The sequence below is a fragment of the Parasteatoda tepidariorum genome, chromosome 1, assembly GCF_043381705.1.
Source record: "Parasteatoda tepidariorum isolate YZ-2023 chromosome 1, CAS_Ptep_4.0, whole genome shotgun sequence".
NCBI classification, from domain to species: domain Eukaryota; kingdom Metazoa; phylum Arthropoda; class Arachnida; order Araneae; family Theridiidae; genus Parasteatoda; species Parasteatoda tepidariorum.
In genome coordinates, this window is record NC_092204.1 from 88581167 (window position 1) to 88601470 (window position 20304).

The 20304-nt window shown below is 26.4% G+C and overlaps 2 protein-coding genes across 8 annotated transcripts; both read left to right on the top strand.

The window, feature by feature from the left end:
• The first annotated feature begins 914 nt into the window (after window positions 1-914).
• LOC107444950 (surfeit locus protein 1) lies at window positions 915-15870 on the top strand. Of its 7 annotated transcripts, none has more exons than XM_016059231.3 (8): window positions 915-1087; window positions 3118-3251; window positions 5614-5735; window positions 9121-9306; window positions 10845-10917; window positions 13317-13364; window positions 14372-14568; window positions 15744-15870. In XM_016059231.3, exons 2-8 carry the CDS (start codon window positions 3120-3122, stop codon window positions 15808-15810), a joined length of 825 nt encoding a protein of 274 aa, XP_015914717.1. In that variant the 5' UTR covers window positions 915-1087; window positions 3118-3119; the 3' UTR covers window positions 15811-15870. The 7 variants fall into 7 exon arrangements, with proteins under 7 accessions (XP_015914717.1, XP_015914719.1, XP_015914718.1 ...); XM_016059233.4 differs by having other exon boundaries at window positions 1075-1313; XM_016059232.3 differs by having other exon boundaries at window positions 1075-1234.
• Window positions 15871-16306: 436 nt separating this feature from the next.
• On the top strand, window positions 16307-18447 carry LOC107444949 (innexin inx2). Its single transcript, XM_016059229.3, has one exon. It carries the CDS (start codon window positions 16705-16707, stop codon window positions 17929-17931), a length of 1227 nt encoding a protein of 408 aa, XP_015914715.1. The 5' UTR covers window positions 16307-16704; the 3' UTR covers window positions 17932-18447.
• The last annotated feature ends 1857 nt before the right edge of the window (window positions 18448-20304 follow it).

The following is a 20304-nucleotide window of genomic DNA, read 5'->3' on the forward strand; positions in this document are numbered from 1 at the left end:
GTTTCGAAATTTATTTTAATTCGCACACAAAAGAAGTAGAAAAACAGTGTACAAGTGAGAAGAAAGTAGTAGTACTTTATTTGCATAGCTTTAGAGTCGCACTAGACGTTCTAGGAGGACTTCTGTAGCTGAATGACCTTCACGCAAAGTCGGCTAGCGATAGAACATTTGAATGAGGGTCGGTACCACAAACCCTCAGTCAATTCGCGGGTTATCAAAGTAGTCTCTCACTCGCATACTGATCACTGCAAGTGTTACTTGGCCTTGGTGTTCTACTGGAAACCATATATTAACGATCAGTCCAGTGTGAGATACAAGTAATCAGAAAGAGAGACATGGGTTAAAAAAAATACTTAAAGACGATGTTTACAGCCCGTAACTGTCGAAATAAAGCTAACATGAAACTGTTTACGGGTCCCGCAGTGGACTGATCGTTAAGCAACGGTTCCCAGCAGACCACAGAAGTCAAGCATCACTGGCTGCGGTCAGTGTGCGGGTGGGTGACTACTTGGATCAGTCTGCGTAGGGACCAAAAGTGTGCGGTATTGATCCTCGTTAAACTTGCTCGACTTCTCTCGCAGGTAATCGGGTGATCGAAGCGGGGCTGCCATCCCCTCTGCAGAGGATTAAAATCATGATGACTTGTCTTCGGATCATCCTCTTGGATGTTTCCCAGACCGTCTCCAATAATCCATTGTGCAGCTCTAGTGCGACGTAAATAAACAGCAACAATCAGCTATTTGCGGTATGAATTTTTCAAAATTAAGCATCATTTTAATGTTGCTTAGTAACCAATCATTTGTTTAATTTTTAACTCCCACGCTTTATGTAAAACTATTTTAAAGATGAGAATAAGTATTGGATGCAAATATGCCAGTCTTTTACATGTTTATTAATTTCACCAATCAGGTTCTTATTCGTGGCTTTGAATTCATCTAAGCGAGATTTTTAGCATGCAGTAAGAACGGTCTCTTAAAATGTCTTCGCTTTAATTCCATCAATTTAAGGGATATCAAATTAACTGTATCTGTGCTTTTGCGGATCGGAAAGTAAACAAACAAATTTGAAATTGAAGAAAATAAACACAGTAATGAGAAAGTTTTGACCTTGCTTTTTATTATGAGATTTATAATTTTAGATTAGTGCATGATTATGACCATATTAAGTTCATTATCATTTAACCTGAGTCGATGTATTTGATGTACATTGCATAACTTTTCTTTGTCGTACTTATGTAATCAATCCAAATTGAAATAAATTTTTTTAATAAAAAGCATTTCTTATATAACACTTGTATTACTTTCAAAATTACAGTAACCATGTTTTAGCTTTAATTTCTCTATAATTTTTTTTTAAATAATCATGTTTTTGTTTAGTATTTTTCCCAGTTTATTACATTTATATTTTATCCTTTTAAACAAGATTTTTATGTAATTTTAATGTCAGTAAATCATAGTTTTAGGACTGTCAAAATAAAAATACATTTTTTAAATATTAATCCTAAGTTATGCGTAATTTAGATTATTATTATCTTGCTGTTTTATTTATCTTCTTTTTTACAGCTTATTGCTACAAACACTTCAAGTTACTCGTTTGTTGTGGAAAACTAATTTTAAATTACAAAATATTGTAAACTATGTTTTATGAAGGTGAATAAATGCAAATGAAATCTCAATTTAGAGATTTAATTCGTTATATTTAATTATTTTTTGAAAACAAATTTATTTATAAAAGATTATTAGCTAAGTTTTTAGTTTATTAATACAATTCAAATAATAAAAGTGTGTGTTTAAAAAATGTGAGATTTTTTTGTAAAAATATTATTATTTAACTTTATATTATTTAATTAATTTATTTCAGTATGAAATTGATGTTTATCGATGTATTAAAGATCTCCTAGATCCTTATGATTAAAATTTCTACCATTATGTAGGTTTTGAATATATTTTTAGAAAATCCCTAATTTAAAATAAGTAATGAGTAACAGTATGTACTAGCTAAACAATACCAATGTTTTAAAGCTACAAATCTGCATTTTCCTCATCATTATATATTCTTTCTATGTATCTGTGTGTAGGTTTCTAATTTTTTTTCTCTTTTAACATGAACTATTAATATGAAATTTAGGATTTGATCATTTTATTGTAACATAATTCATAACTATAAACATTAGTGGAAATTTGAAGCAGTAGGCATAACTTTAGTTTGTAACTATAATATGGATGATAAATATTTAATTCTTAAAATTTACAGATGAATTTCAATTGAAATAACAAGATCAAAATTAACAGGACACAAGCTTTTTTAATGCAAGTTGTTCAAATATATTTAGTATTTTTTCTACATCACAAATCATTTTAACATGATCAACTGTTTTTGAAAATCAAAATATCAGCTAACAGTTACATAATTAAAAAGCTCTACATCATTGACTTAAGTTATTTTAATATTTTCACTATTTATCTCTAAAGCTTTTTTTTTTAAAGTACCCATAATTTATTTTTGAAAATTTAATATTTATTATAGCAAAAACTTTCCTATAAGCAAGATAATTTTTAAATTTTATCAAATAATTTTCTAAATAGTTTTATAAAGCAAAATTTTCTCAGCCTATTGTAGGAATGCTTTACTTTATATGATTTTAAAGTTGCATATTGATATTATCTATGAATTTGGAAATGATTAAATTTTAAAAAAAATATTTAAAAAAAATCTCAATTTTCTTATAGTTAGCTCAAAAGTTTATTTTTGTCAGTTGATAATTTATTTAAATAACATTTCTCTTTCACTAACTTGAAATAATAAGTTCAGAAAATATTTCACTTATCTCTACTTTAATTTATTTTTATTGTTGTATGTTTTCTTTTTTTTTGTAGTAAAATTTTAATAGTTCTTCATAAATGTGTTCCAATTTCTATTTCATATTTTTAGTAGAAAATAATATTGCATATAGTTATTTTAAAAATTGTTCATATATATACACAATTATTTATTTTATTGTTTTTCTCGTATTTTAGCATGTTGATATTTTGAGTATAAACAACATTTTGAATAACATTGTTGTCTAATTATAAACATAGAATTACTTTATTCAAATTAAATTTTCTATTTTTGTAGATATGTTAAAGTCAGTAGTTTTCAAGCAAATCAAATGTTTCGGACCTCAAAATAGATGTTTCTTGTTGAATAAAAAGTTTTCAACCAAATCACTTACTCCAAAGAAGATTGACATAGGTAGATATGCTCTTTTGGTAAGATTTATTCTTTTCACTTAATTAAAAGAAAATATTATAAGCTCCTAATTCCCTGCAGAATCGGAGGAGTCTCTAAAAATCAGGGATATGTGACGTTTTTTGTTTACTAGTTTAAAATTAGTTCCTTCACTTCTCACGAAAAAAATATAAAAGCTGTTTATATTTCTTCTCTCCCCGTTTTTACTTACTTTTTTTTTTTCACTGAAAAGTACAAAAGAGAATGCTTTAATTATGATGGAAGTGAACAGTATGCAGCCTAGGAGCCAAATATAGCCCTTAAATTGCCATTTTTTGTCTCCTTGATTAAAATAAATGTGCTTTGAAAATTTTTTCAAAAATATAAAATATGTAAATAATTTATAAACATTAAGATATTATGAAGCTAGTTTTCCATAAAGGAAGTTGAAAACCTGTTATAATTTTACAAAATATTTTAAAATTTCAAATATTTTTGAAATCAAGCATTTGAAATTTTTTGAATTCAATAAAATTATAACAGGTTTTCAACTTCCTTTATAGAAAAACTGCCTTTATAATTTTTTTTTATTTAATTGTATATACATTTAGTAAATATTATTTATAATTTTATGTGATTATTTTTTTTAAATTTATAATCTTAATTGATATTAGACAAAATTCATTCATTCTTAAAGTTCAATTTTTTTCCTGACATCTCTTTCTAAATATTTGTACACTCATGAAATAAAAGTATTTAAAATAAATAGATATATGAACAATAAATGCATTACTATAAAATAAGACAAAATGACAATGGTTATAATGATTGGCTTTCATTCATCTTAAAGTGATAAACAGAAATTAAATTTTTTGAACCTTGAATAATACTTCATTTTTTATAACATTACATTGAATATATAGATGGTCCAAGGACGGAACAGAGCAGCTGATAGTCAAATCTATCTTATTGATTTCTATTTGCTTTAACAGTGAAATGTTTTATTTCTGCCAGTATTAATGTTGTTATTTCTAATAACTCTTGAACAAGCCAATCTAACCTGCTTGCCTTGGAAATTAAGTCAGGAACAAACTCCTTTGGTTAGACAAGAGTATCACTAAGATGAAAGTGAAACTTATCTCGTAGCCCATAGATGGATGGTACCACCACTCATTTACAAGGCTATTTTCGAAATTTAGACATAGATCTGAAGGAGAAGGAAATTTTCTCCAGATCCACACCAGGCACGCAGCAACTGCTGACTGGGCTTTCAACTCCACAGATTTTACCAGCTTGTATTAGTTATGTTTGCATATTAATCACAATGAATGTTTTTTTCCTTCTTTTTATAGCATTTGTCTTATATATTGCAGATTTGGCTGCAACATTTTATTATATTAACTGAGAAGCTTATTCCATTGTTGTAGATTTTTTTTCAATATCATATTATTTATCTTTGCAAAAATAAATAAATGAATAAAAAGAAGATTGTGGATACTCAGAAGTTTATTGTAGCAGTAAATAACCTGCAGTGTCTAGAAGGAGAAATAATATAATTACATTCTATTAAAATATAGTTAAATGTAGATTTAAACTAAATTAATTATTTTGCTTTTTACCTAATTTCATATACTATGTGCTTGCAAACTTTTTGCAAAACTTTCTGTATTGAGCTGAATTTGTTTGGGAAATTAATTCAACACTATAATTTATTTTATGTTAAGCTTGACTGTTTTTATGAATATTTTTGTTCCTAAAAATGTCTTACAGAATGGGCCAATTAATCACCCAAATAATATTTATGAATATACCTTTTGCTTTTCTTCAAATGTTGGATATCCTGAACAATATTTCTTTTAGATTATTGTGATATTTTTTATGGACTATTTGTTTTTGAGGCCATGCAAAATAATTATTTTTAAAAATATTGCATTATGTAGTTTTTTAAATATTTTTTTTCCATTGCAATTGGTTTGTTAATTCTATTACAGTACAGAACCCGTTATCCGGAAATCAGAAAACCGGAAAACCAAAAAACCGGAATGAAATTCCATACATTTTCCCACCATTTTCAAAAAAAAAAAAAAATTTTTTTTTTCCTCATAAGATTTCAGGATTTTTCTTTCTATTTTGAAAGATGTTTACCTTACCATCATTTTGGAAATAATCATTAGTGTATTACTTCGTTTTAAGATTATTTCCAAATTTTTTTTTTTAGTTGGGTTTAACAATAAAAAAAAAAAAAACGGCTTTTTGTAGCGATTCAGAAAACCGGAAAAATCAGTTATCCGGAATAGCGATGGTCCCGATCGTTCCGGATAATCGGTTCCCTACTGTAATTTGAACTTTATATGATAATTGTCATCTCTTCCTTTTAAATTTTTAATAATATTAATTTTTTAGGCAGTGCCAATTACAACATTTTGCTTAGGAACTTGGCAAGTTCAAAGACGAAAATGGAAGTTAAATTTAATAGAAGAAGTGAAATCAAAAAGTATGTCTCCTCCTGTAGAATTACCTGATAAGTAAGTGAAAAAATTAAAAAGAAAAATTGCCAGCTTTAATAAGATGGTATAATATTATAATGTTTAGCAAACTTTTGTTTTTTGGGAGAATAATCAATACTATGACTGTTCTTTATGATGTTCGACTTACATTCAAATTATATTATTGTGATTTACACTTCTGGTGGTCATAGCATGTTAATCAAATGAACAAACTCTAAGCAGCATTAAGTTTTTAATCATTTTGATATTAATCAGGTTTGCTTTTAAATATATTTTTAAAATCTCAAGTAAATTAAAAGTAAAACACTTTGCTCTTAAATGTTTAATAAAAGTATATCAAGTTCTTTTGTTGCTAGCAAGTACTCTCTTCGAATATCTTCTTGTTTACTCTCATCCTCTCTCAATCCAAGTTTTTTTGTACTTTTGTCATTTTCTTTGTATGACCCCCCCCCTCATTTTTCTGATTTTTTGTACCTTTTTTATTATACAGCTTCCCTCCCCCTAACAATGGGAAAAATAACTCCTCTAGCAGAAACTTTCAATCATGAAAATGAAGTTATCAAACCTATGCTGCAGTGTATGCGTTTTATGTTGTGTATAAAGATTAGGTAGTTAAATTATTGCTTAAAACTTTAAAATTATTGCTTGTTATAAATTTATTATTTTTGTAAGTTATAAATTTAAAGCTGGTGATGGCGATTTAAATGTTCAAAGATTAGAGGATCCTTTACTAATTACTTTATTTTTTTTAAAGTTTTAATTTTTGCCAATTTAATTCAAATTCAGTTGAGTATTGTTAACTAAATCTTTCTTATTAAAATTACTATAATTATATTTTAATGTTATCAAATATCACTGAATTAAGCCTTTAATGTATCAACATTTTAAGAGAATTTAAACAACTTTTAAAAACTATATTTGCTGGTTTTTTGATCTTCTTGTGATTGCTATTGGCAACCTTGTATGTTAAAAGATATACCTATTCAGGGTATCACATAATTAATTTATTCAAGGTTTGTGTTAAAAAATCAAAAAACTTTCTACACAGTATGTTTTTTTCAGTGGAAGTTGAAAAGAGGAAAGATGTCTTTTCATGAAAAAAGAACGAAATGAAAACTGAAATTTTTTTTTAAATTATCGCTATCTCATTATTGCTATCTCGTTTAAAAAATAGTATTATTTTCTAAACAATTCAATGCATCATTTTTAAATGAGTGTAAACTAAAATACAATAATTGAAAAGAAAAATATATTCAATACATTTCTAAAAAAATCCAAAACAACTTTTCCTTCCAATATTTCACATAAAAATAATAGCAAAAGCTAATACTATAATTATATGAAGAAAAAAAAATATCTTTATCAAATTCTATTAACTCAATTAAATTTACAAATCAAAATCTAAACATACACACTACTACAAATTGCATGTAGAATATCCAATTATATTTTGCATAATATACAATTATATATTACATACTGACTTTTGTAATCAAATAGTGTTAGATATAAAGAGTCAAACCAATTATTTTATGGTGTGACATATAAATTAGATTTTGAAATTCTGTATGAAAGTAAAATAAATAAAATAACATGAAAATAGTTTTTCCTTTAAAAAGTGAAAATAAATCTAAGGTGAAAAAAAATTTACTTTCTGGTACTATAAATTCAATCTTCTTATAATATTTATTACAAAGTATTGATCATTCTTAGTTTATTTCCAATTTTGTTTGGTTTCTAAAAGTGTCTTTGACAAAATAGATTTTTCCAGAAAAAATTTCCAACTCTTTTTCTCTGATTAATATAGTGTTAAATCTTGTTAGCATAACATCAAATGAGCAACATCTGTTTATTTGTATAAATTGTGAGGTGTTGAAAACTTAAATGTTACTTGGTAAAACTTCACATCAAAATTTCCTTTTCAGAATTAGTTTTTTTTTTGTGTAAATTACGTGCATTTGATATCAGATTCTCTCATTTAGCAGCATTTAAGCAAAAATATTGTTAGTTGATAAATTTCCTTTGCACAACAGAAGTATTCTTGATTGTTTTTCCAACAAATGTTTTGTATTTTTTCTCTTTTTTGAAATTTAATGCCAATTATTCAAATGTAATCTTATAAAGATTAGTTTTTATTTTATTTGCCTGTATACTCAGACTGCTTGAACTTATTGAAAATTCGTAATTGTATATTAAATTAATAATTAGCATTTAATTTAGCTGTTTATTTACAATCATTTATGCTTTAGTTGTTTGTTTATATTTATGAATAATATCATATTTGAGTAATATAATGAATTGAGTAATATAAGTAATATATTGAATAATACTTATTTACTAATTTTTTTGCCAACACAAGAAGTTTTGTTTCAGTTAATAAAGAAGTATGAATAATTACAGTACAGAGCATTTTGTAATAAAAAATAGGTTACAATTTTTAAAAAAAATACCTTGAAAATAAATTCAAATTAGTTAGAATCAAATTATATAAATCTATCATAATGTTTCTTTGTTTCTTAACTTCTTGTTTGTTTACAAAAATATGCAACTGAATTAAGAAGTTTTAAACTGTATCCTGTGCTGTGTGTTTTTTATTGTAATTTTAATTATATGTAGTGAACTAAGTTTTCTTTCATAGTAAAAAACTTTTTCACTTTATTGAAACTTAATAATTTTTTTCGATATAGGTTAATAAAACTCTTCAGATGATTTTATTTTTCTTATTTCTATCATATTAGTTGTTGTTCATTTTTAAATTAAATAACTGCAATGCGCTCACTATGTATTGAATTTTATTAATTAATCTATGAAATTTAATTTAATAAACTAATAATTTTTTTCATTTCAAATCGTGTAGTCTGAAAAATTCAAACAATGTAGACTACCATATTGTTTAAACCTTCCAAACTGCATAAATTAAAAACTTTTTTATTACCTATGAAATTTACCTAATGAACTCATATTTTTTTACGTTAAATATTATGTCTGGAAGATTTAAACCTTCTGGAATCCCATGATTTTCAAACCTTCTAAACTGCTTTAACTGAAAGCTATTATTTTATCTATGAAATTTACTTTAACTGCTTCTTTATTAATGCAGCTGTAAGTTTAAAATAGTGTGATATTATCTACTCTTTAAGTCTTCCAGACTGCATAATTTGTAAGACAAAAAAAAGTTATTAAGTTAAATTCCATTGATAATAAAGTTAAATTTCATAAATTAATAACTTTAGCTTTCCATTAATGCAGCCTGAAAGATTTGAAAAATATGATATTCCACATTGTATTTAGTTGAAAAATATGGTATGCCATATTGTTCGAATTAATATTATTCAACTGCCATCATTTTATCTCTGAAGTTTAACTTTATAAACTTATATTTTTTCTGTTATAAATTATGTAGTTTGGAAGATTTAAACAATATGGAATACCAGCGCATCCGTGTACGTGGAAAATTTGACCATTCAAGAGAAATGTATATTGGCCCTCGAGCATTAATTACAGAGAAGGATGAAGGAGGAGGGTTATTATCTTCTCGTTCCCAAAGTGGGAATATGGTTATCACTCCATTTCATGTAGCTGATAAAGAGTAAGTTATTTTGAAATATATATTAATAAAGTGACTAAGATTATTATTTTTAGATTAACTTCTAGAAATTGAGAAATATCACCATGCTAATTTATACAGAAACTTTTTTCTCTTACTTGTTGTTCCCCTTTTTGTTCACTGTTTTTGTAAGAGTTTGTCATTTTCTTTTGCCATTAGAAATAAAAAAAAAAATTATATAGAAAAATCCTTTCTTTGTCTTATTTTCCTTTTTACAATGTTGTATATTTCATAAATTTAATCAGCAGAAATTTTTTCATTAATAAATCAAGAATGAGTCCCTTGATATAAAAAAGTAAACTCAGTTTAATGTGTAAAAGAAATAGGTACTGTATCTACCTGTGTAAGTTAATCTGTTGTATAAGTTCTCGCCTATTTCAAACTTTAGGATCGAAGATTTTGTATGTACTCATTTTATAAGTTGATCTTATGAAAATAATTTTTTTTAATGGATTACGATATTATTTTTAAAATCTAAAGCAGGTAAGACATTTCAGATTTATCAAATCAATAATACCGACTGAAAAAACGTATGATGGAATCTAAAAGTTTTATTTTTGTTATAAAAAACTTTGATTGGTACAGTTTTTCTTTCTACAGCAATCTATATTTGCTTAACTCAAATGAGTTGAAGCTTCTTGTCTAATAAAAAAATATTAGTTTATTTTGATAAAGTGAACTAAGTTTAATTTGTAAAAGAAATAAGTACTGTATTTAACTGATATTCTGTATATGTTTACCCCCCCCCCATTTTAAATTTCAAGATGGAATGATTTTGCATCTACTCATCCTATAAGTTGACCTTTGAAAACACAGCGTTGATGAAAAACACATTTTTAACTCATTGCAGTAATACTGATAATTAAGTTTCTGAAACCTAATACAGTTGAGGCATTTTAAATTTCTCAAGTGAATAGTAACAACTGAAGATATGTCTGATAGATTCTTAAAAGTTTTATTTTTGTTATCTTTGATTTCAAATGTATTAGTGCTGTATGAGTCAAAGCCCAACTATTATTGCAATATATAGGTACTATTAAACTACAATACCAATTATTTTTTAAATTCGATTAGCTTTAAGAAAACAATTTGCAATTTTTTTAATAATACTAATGTAGTTATACATTTTGTATTTTTAAAAAAAATATGTTTTTGCATGTATGCAAATTGCTTAAATTATTATAAATTTGTATTTATGAATCAAACTATAACATCATAGTTATTAGCATTAGTTATAGTATAGCAAGGTATTAAATCATTTAATCTTCTAAACCACTTTTACCAATTATTATTATTTTTTTTTATCATCAGTTTGTTTTCGTAGTGTGACTTTTTTTACTCATTCAACCTTTTAGTATTTTGCTACCTTTTAAGTTTTTCTAGATTCATAACCATATTTTAAAATAAATAAGCATTCATTTTTGACTATTTTAAGCTGTGAAATTTTTATGTATTCAAAAGTAATGTTTTTGTAATTGTTAAAGTTAGTTGTTATTATAATATTTATAAATATTTTTCAGTTTAACAATCCTGGTTAATAGAGGTTGGGTTCCAAGAAATAAATCTGATCCTTCCAAGCGGCCTGAAGGACAGGTAAATCTACAGACAAAAATTCACTAACTATGTTCATAATTATTTTGTAATCCACTGTAAAAATTTTATTTAGAAAGATTTGGAAAAATTTTAAAAAGTGCCTTGTGGAAGCAATATTGCCATTTTACAATTTTCAAATCTTTATCTTTAAAGGTAATGCTGTATTATAAAAATTGTTAGATTCCAAATTAAATTTGATAGCTAAGGTAGTTTTGTAAAATTATTATTACTTTATTTGTAATTTCATTTAATGTATTATTAAAAGCATTTGTGTTTATCTCTTTATTAAAATATTGCAGACAGAAGTTGCTTTTGTCTGTTGTTTCAAAAATTTTGCTACTGTTATTTAAAATTTCTTAACATGCTATATCAAATATGTGTCTTGAATATATTGAATTGACTATTATTGAAATATATTATTTTTATCTGATCAGATCTTTCACATTTATTTTAAGTGAACAGACAAAAGATGTGGCAAATTATGCTGAATTAAAATTTGCCATGCATCTGTTCTTAATTGAATATACCCTTCCAATAATTGAATATACCCCGGGCTACCTTAGTCAATTATAGTTAAAATTAAGAAACTTTTTGTATTTCAATCCTGTTTAATGAAACACTTTTTTAATATTTTATCTTGTATCAAAAATCAAACAGATAGATTTTTGAAAAATATGAGGTTTTATTATTACATTTTTGTAATGCTCTCAAAATGTGTGTATATCCTAAACATGTTTTAAATAAACATACACAAGTAAATGATGTGAATTTCCCAGTGCCCTTTTAATAGCATGCAGGGCCCCCAGGCACAGAAATGTTTTGGGCTTCTATAATATGCCATACTGTTTAAAATCGAACTAAAAAACTTCACCTATATAAAATTAAGCATTTTTAATCTATGCATAATTTTAAAAAAATTCAATGCTAAGCTGTTCCAATCCTCAAATAATAAAGTAATTTTCAAAATCATGGAAGCCAATTAAAAAGCATAAAGATATAACAAATAAAAAATAATCAAAAGATATAGACTATTTCGTTAAACTATTTCTATTTTTAAAACATCTTTCAATGCACATCAGATATAAACCCGTTCAGACATAAACATTTTGGCTTATAATGCTTTCATTATTTTAAAGATGATTTATAACAAAATATTTGTGCTTTATTGACGTTTAGAACTGAAACAAAAAAATATCTTTTATCGAATTGACCAAATCCGTTGAGGCAAATTGAAAAATCCACTTTGAAATCCCCTTTCCTCAAAGATTATTCATAAATTCCATTATTTTTCAATATTGCAAAAAAATAGTCTTTCGGCAAATGAGAAATGAAATTTACTAGTGTTAGGTTATATAATTTTAATAATTTAATAAACTTTCTTCTCTGCAATCTTTATTTTTATAATTTCTGATTCAGAACTGAAAATAGGATCCAAAAACAATTCAACAAATGAACATAAATGGAACTATAAAGTATTGCAAAGAACTATAGACTGCCTTTAAGAAATTGAAATTAAAGCAAGTCAGCTGATCTATGTACATTTTTTCGTTTTAGTAATACAAAAAGACAAGTTTGATTAGAAGCTGTTAGAAAAAAATATGTATTTCTCAAAAGCTGTGTATTTCTAATTTCTGCAGCATTTATGCAAGTTATTAATAAAATCCTCTTTAGATGCATTAAGCTTTACATTAAGATAGATCGAAAACTTTACCAAGAAAAGGGAATTATGTCTCTCAGTACTATGTATGATGGTTATTTATCATTCAGGAACTACTGCCTTTTAACATTTCTATTTTTGCTCTTCATGTTGTCTTTTATATTATTATATTACAATAAAACATAAAGATACACAGGCATAAAAATTAAAATCAAAATAGCTAACAGATATTATCATGGATTTGGAAACCAATTCAAATCTAAATACATAAGTTCCGAAACAAAAATACAGTTTTACAGGACACTAGTGACATACAAAAATGATCAATGATTATCCAATAAGGTGACTAGGACATGTATTTTGATATGGCGATAGAAATCCCGTTTAAAAAAATAACCTTTCAAACACTAGAGGAAAAAGAAAAAGAGCTAGAACAAGATGGTTAGATAGAGTAAAGAAGTGGTTAAAGGACTCAGTTAATAGATGTAGAAATATAGCATCGAATAGATCTAAAAGGGGTAAACTGACTGAGACGGCCTTGGTCTCTAACTGGCTGTAACACGTAAGAAGAAGAAAAATATAACCTTCAATTTTAGGGATTATATTTGAAGTTATAATTTTTTATTCTCTTAATAAAAGTTGTTGTTTTTTCTTTAAAATAAATTTCTGAAACATTTTTTTTAATGTTGCAATGTTTAATATCAGAAAGCTGTATTAAAAAGACTCTTCCATTTTAACTTAGATTACAAAAGAAATAGAGCTTGTTGGGGCGGTAAGGCTGCATGAAAATGTAAGTAATGTAAAAGACAATTCCTTTTTTTTCTTCAGAAATGTATTTTAAAACTGTTTTATGTTCTATTATGAAAGTATTTAAAAATATAGTATATGTAGTAGTTTACGCAGTAATATTTGTATCTTATAAAGCATTCATAAATTTAGATAATAATCTTTCCATACATTTCATCAAAATTTAAGTGATTTATTTAGGAGGATTTTTTTAGAAATTTTTTCTTAGAATTTAGTTTAGAAATTTTTTTATTATGTTGATGATTGTGTTTTTTTTATTTGAAATGTTCCTAACCAGTTCTAACTTTAGTTGTAAGAAAATTTATCTCACTTATGTTGTGAGGTAATTTTCTCAATTTTTTTCAGTTGTAAAACATTTTTTAATTGCATTATTTTTTTTTTAAAAAATCTAACTATTCTTCTATTTGCAATAAAAATAAAATTCTATAATTACCTCTCTATTTACTTCATTAGCGCTTTTATTTGGCTCAGAAAAATATGTATTCGATATTGTTTGAAACTGATGGGATCAGAAATATTTGTTTTTGATACTGATATCAATTTATGTCAGCAATTATGTTTTTGCTTAGCATACTTAAACTAAATAAGTAGCGTATACAGTAGAATTTGTCACTATTACTTCAGTTCATCCTGAGTTTTTTTAGTAGTTATAATTCATATATTTTAGATGATACTTACTTTTTACATAATTATAGCACTCCAGCTAATTAGAATTTTATACTTTTCATTTTAATTAAAAATTAGTTAATGAGTGAATTACAAATTAAATGTGAATAATTTGGACAGATTTTTTTTTGTTTACATGTTTATGTATGAAAATAATTTATTTAATATGATTTTATTCTTAGATTTATGTTTACCTTACTTTAAAAATTATTTTAGATATGAGATTAGATATAATAATTTAAAAACTTTTTAGATATGTTTTAAGCATATGCTTATTAATTTACTATATTGTTTCAATTGTTTATTTATTTATCCATTAACTAGAGACCTCAGTTTTCCCCAAAGACACAGTCAGATCCTAATTATTTTTATTTTCGAGATGTAAATAAAATGGCGGCAATCTCTGGAGCATTACCGATATATGTTGATGCTGATGTTAACAGCACTGTTCCTGGAGGACCAATTGGAGGACAAACAAGGATGTCCTTTAGAAATGAACACCTTTCTTACATAATAACATGGTAATTTCTTTAGTTTCTTTAAAAACAATTAGCAAAAAGCTAATGTATTTCTAAATGATTATTAGTAAGAAGTCTTTTTTAATCTAATTTTAGGTATTTTCATACATGGTGATATTGTTTTTTATGAATATTAATTCTGACAAATTAGGAAACTTATCTATTGTTATCATGTTAAGTTACCACAAGTATATATTGAGGTATAAAAAATGTAACAAGCTGAAAATATTTTCTTTAGCTTAAAATAGCTAATTAATGTGTAAATTATTTTCTCTACCTTAGCATTAAAAAAAGTTCTGAGATAAAAAAAGATCCAGTTGTTTTTAGTTAATCTGGTTAATGTGTTTTTAATTAGAAATAAATTGAAACACTGGGATTTTGAAGCTAAGTTTTAGAATATATCAGGTGCAAAAAAAGTTTATATTTTTTTTAATTGCATGTCTTAATGCAAAATAACTGTCCTTACTTGTTAAGAAAAATCAACATTTAACAAAAAGGCATTCTTTAGCTTTTACAAAATATAATTGTTGACCCTTTTTTAAACTTTTTTTTAGAGAAAAATAGTGTTATCATAGCATTTGCAATATAGTCTTAAACCTGCTTGTCCAAATAAAGAGTTGTTAAATTAACGTTTCTTTTTTAGTTTTTGTCGTTTTTTATTTTTTTCGAACTTGTTCTACATTTTGCACTTAAAATCATAGCTATTTCTTAAAAACTAATAAAATAATATAAAAGTGCAGAAATTAATGCGTTAAACTATGAATAACAATTAGATCTTAAAGAACATGAATATTATCAATCAAACTGTTTTATACTTGTGAGGAAAAAATTCTTTTCCTTTATTTTCTAATTATTAGTAAATTCGTTTCTGGGATTATCTTAGAAATATACATTATAAGTGTAATTCTGTTTAATTTCATTTAATGTCAATCTGAAAAAGAGAAAACTAGCTGTTACTGGAATTCCATATTTATTAGAGTATTTATTATCTAAAATTCTGTGAGTCATAATAATTTACTTTGAATTTTGTATTCATCTCCCAAAATCAGTATCCTTAATAATTTACTTTATTGTGTCTAGCGTTAACATAATTTAAAAATAGAATATATATAGTATATTAAAAATTTAATTTATAAAAAATTATAAAAAATATTTCTTTATTTATATACCTCTTTTAGGTACTCTCTATCTGCTGGGACATTATATATGTGGTGGAAAATGTATTTGCGTCCATTAAAGCGGTGATGTAACTTTAGTTTATTTTAAAAAAGATAAATTATTCAATAAAAACTTTTAAAGATCCCAGTGACATATTTTATTCTTTATATTTTACATAAAGATTTTTAGTTTTTTGAAAGCTATCAATCTTCAGAAATTGTAAGCAAAATCATCAATTCCAAAAATAAGGTAATAGTTTTATGTAAAGTATACTAATAAATATTTATTTAAGATCCTTCTTCAATAATCTTTTTTTTCCTTGAAAAAAAAGGAATATTTTTTGATAACATATTTATTGGTATCCTTAAAAACATATTTATAGAAGTAAGGAATGAATCATGAATGCATTTAAGCAAAGATAAAGAATGTAAGTAATATGTCATATTCTGTAATAATATATCATTTCTGCAAAAAAAAAAAAAAAAAAAAAAAAAAAATAAAAAAAANAAAAAAAAAAAGGAATTTAAAGAATATAGATTATATGCATTTCAATAGCATTAAGCCATGAGTAAAATAAAATAACTTTATATCAAATTTTCTGTGACAGTTATTTTAGCTTTAAAAAAAGTATATCTTAAAACCTTATCTTTATGAACACTTCATTTTACTAAGCTTATCTCATACCTGTAGACAAAGTTCAAATGCATAACTCCACCTTACATGATAACATAAGGAGTCTATTTCCTTTATTGTTCATGGACGGCTGATAATATTGATAAAAAATTGAGTGTTTTCTTAGTTGGAAAAAAATGAGTTTTAGATAAGGTAAAAAGAATTTGGAATTGAATTATGCGTACTTGTTGGAAAATTAATGTTTGTTTGTGAAAAATCTGACTTAATATGCATTTTGCTGTGTTTAAACTATAAACAATAGTTATTGATTTTTAATTTTTGTTTCAATTGTAAAACTGTTTAATAAACATGGAGAAGGTTTTGTTTGCTGATCTTTTTACCAAGACATTGAGAAAAACTCTTGTTAAAGTACCAAGAGTGGTCATTGATGATCCAATATTTAGACTACATTACAAAGTCACTGGATTGGCTTTGCTCTTTGCCAGTATCTTGGTTTCAGGTTACCAGTTTTTTGGTAACCCAATTATGTGCATTCAGAAGGATGACATACCAGAACAGCTTCTTAACACATATTGCTGGATTGAGTCAACATTTACATTGCCTAAAGCTCTCTTTCAAGAAGTGGGTGTGGAGGTTGTATATCCAGGAGTTGGAAAATACACTCAAGGCGATGAAATTGTAACGCACGCCTACTACCAATGGGTATGTTTTATGCTTTTGCTGCAAGCCATTATGTTTTGCTTACCAAATGTTCTATGGAGAGCCCTTGAATCTGGAAAAATGAGGAGTCTGATTAAAAAGCTTTATGAGCCAATTCCTGTATTGGAAGAAGGTCAAGATCTTGAAACGTGGTTCAAAGGAATTGCAAATTATTTTAGATTAGGACGCAGTGAGCACCAACAATATGCTATGAAATTCTTCGTATGCGAGGTATTGAATTTCGTTAATGTAGTTGGCCAGATCTTCTTAATTGATAAATTTCTTGGTGGAGAATTCAGGAATTACGGTACAGAAGTTTTTAAATATGCCAATACTGAACAAGAGGACCGCTTTGACCCGATGATCAGAGTATTTCCACGTATTACAAAGTGCACCTTTCACAAGTACGGTTCCTCAGGTGACGTGCAACGACATGATGCGCTGTGTCTTTTGCCTTTGAATATTCTTAATGAGAAAATTTTTATCGTGATGTGGTTTTGGTTTGTTATTTTGGCCATTTTAGGCGGTCTGTTGATAGTTTACAGGTTGATTGTCATGATTTCTAATCAGGCCCGTTTCTTGCTGCTGTCCTGCGTTGCAAGTTTGAGTGCAAAAGGAGATATTAGGGACGTTATAGCCAACCTTAGTTATGGAGACTTTTTCATGCTTTATACTTTGGCTGATAATATTGATAATTTGCATTTCCGCCAAATAATCCTTCTCATAAAAGAATCGCAATATGAAATGCAATCAACGATGCGCGCAACAAGTCCAAATAAATTGATAATTGATGTACCTGATAAAGGTTATCCATCAAAAGCTATGTCTTCTAAGGAAAGTGATGCTTTAATAGATAATGGTGAAAGCTCAGTATGAAAGACATAAAGCTATTGTTTAAAACTGAGTTCAGTCTTTAATATACATCATTTTATTTTGTGCTTTAAATATTAATGTTAGTTTTGTTTGCTTTAGATGTTAGACTTATTATTTTTTTCATTAATATACTTTGTGTATACCTTTATTTCTAAAATATAGATTAACTTCTATTTTAATAAAAATATATATGGTTGGATTTAGCTGCATTAAAAATTCTTCATTGGATGCACTGTGAATACATTTGTTTATGAAATAAGAATTTTTGATATGTAAAAAAATTTAATCAATTTTTTTTCATTCATTTTTAATAAATGCATTTATAATTAAAATGACTTGAATAAAAGTGTATTTAAGTTTATATTGTGCAGTAAAAACTGTAAAAGTCTATCTACAATTATTACTACCTTTAGAACATAATATCACAAGTTCATATAATAATCTATACAAAATTATTTTTCTGCTTTTTTTTTATTTTTTTTATTTTTTACTTTAATAAAAAATATTGACATTGGTGAATATGTTGCTGTTCATTTTGAGGTTAATTATTAACTGCAGTGATAAACCTAGCTGTATTAAAAAGTAGCTGACTGTACTTTAGTTTTATCTCTAAAAAAACAAAATTTATTGATTTGAGCTTTTTGAATTGAAAGTTTTGAAATCAATTCTTTTTGTGTGTATACTTATATTCAGTTAAGATGTGCTGTACACCGAAAAAAATATGCACGTTTTAAATGAAAAAAGAAGAAAAAACAGTATTCACAAATACAAAATATTATTATATAATCCACCCAGGAGACCTTTTAAATTTGAAACTCTAATCAATATTATAATCTAATCTGAAGTTTTTAAAATTCACTATTTTTAAAGCTAGAGTACATATAGTTAACGCTCTGAAAATATTAAAATTCAAACATTTACTATTTGTACTCAACTTTACAAAATCACGCCCACCTTTTCATTATTTATAACAATCAGCAAAACTAAGTACCAAACTTCTTACAAACACCTGATACTTGCTTCAAAACTTTAAAAATTGCATTTTTGTTTCTATGTGCAACATTCTAAAGAAAAATTATATATTTTATTAGGTCTTGTTTACTTTACCTGTTTTTTTAGTAAAATGTTGAAATTGGCAACATATTTAAATGAAAATAAAGATGGTGATTTTTAAACTTATATCACATCAAAATGAGCTTTACAAAATCTCAGAAATAACTTTGTTAAAAAAATTAATTAGAGGTTTAACTAAAAAAATTAATTTTTTCAGTTAATCCTCTAGTTAAGGGGGCTGATGATTGATTCACAATAATTGTTGTTTCTTGGGCATGGAACAGTTTTTTCTACAAAAGCTGAAATTAAATATACCTATTATATGTACTCAAAAGAATTCTGTTTCCTTACGCTTGTTTTCCCAGTTCTCATGTCCAAATATTTCCTTTCTGATTCTATAAGATCTATTACATAACATAAGTAACGTTTCCAAATAACATTTTTTAGATACATTTTTAAAACTAATTTGGTGAGTTCACAACCAGAATTTAATATTTTCACTTACGGAGCATACGGATAAATTAAATACAATTTTTGCACTGTGCATGAAGCTGATCGTTAAGTAATTTAACGAACCTCTTCAACTGTAATTTATAATAGCATAAATATATAATTGGCACAAAAATTAATAATTGTAACGATTAGCAAGATTAGACGCTAATTTAAATAACTTTATTTTAAAGTGTTGCGTAAAATTACATTATAATAATTTAAAAAAATTCTTTCAGTTTTATACTCTTAATTTAGAAAGCAATCCAAAATTTAATAAAAGCAGTACAGGTAAGTACCTCTAAATTAGGTATACTACTAGTATTTTTCAACTCCTTAGTCTTGTAATTTTGAACCCAATCCAGAAGACAAGGGAACTCCTGGATCGAGTATTGGGAGAAATTTGCCTTCGTAGAGGACTTTTTGATGCAACTAACCCGCATTTGCGTTACATGGAGAGGAAGACCACGAGAACCTCCAACGGTTATCCTGACCGCAAGGGGACCTCTAACAACACCTCCTAGAAAGAACAGGCCTCAGCACGGATTGCCATAAATATCCCTTAGTAGTCCAAACGTAATGACATATTTTGTATTTACAACCACTGCGCAGCTCAGTACCCCTAACGTAATGACATCTTTCTTATTTTTCGTCTACTGCGCAGTTAACTTCGTCACATCGGACTACTAATTTGATCCGTGCTGAGGCCTTTCTACTTCTAGGAGGTGTTGCCTCTAACCCATGATTCGTCTATCACTGAGGATATTTCACGTCAGCACTGTGGTCAGTGCAAGCCGGATGCGGAATTCGTATGTACTGGGATTCGAACCTGGT

What these genes read in the sequence shown, in the direction of transcription:
- LOC107444949 (XM_016059229.3), top strand. Translation starts at nt 16,705, where the DNA reads ATGGAGAAGGTTTTGTTTGCTGATCTTTTTACCAAGACATTGAGAAAA.
- LOC107444950 (XM_016059230.3), top strand. Translation starts at nt 1,147, where the DNA reads ATGATTATGACCATATTAAGTTCATTATCATTTAACCTGAGTCGAT. An exon ending in ATCATTTAACCTGAGTCGAT is followed by an intron (nt 1,193 to 3,117) that starts GTATTTGATGTA and finishes CTATTTTTGTAG; the next exon opens with ATATGTTAAAGTCAGTAGTT. An exon ending in CTTTCTTACATAATAACATG is followed by an intron (nt 14,569 to 15,743) that starts GTAATTTCTTTA and finishes TACCTCTTTTAG; the next exon opens with GTACTCTCTATCTGCTGGGA.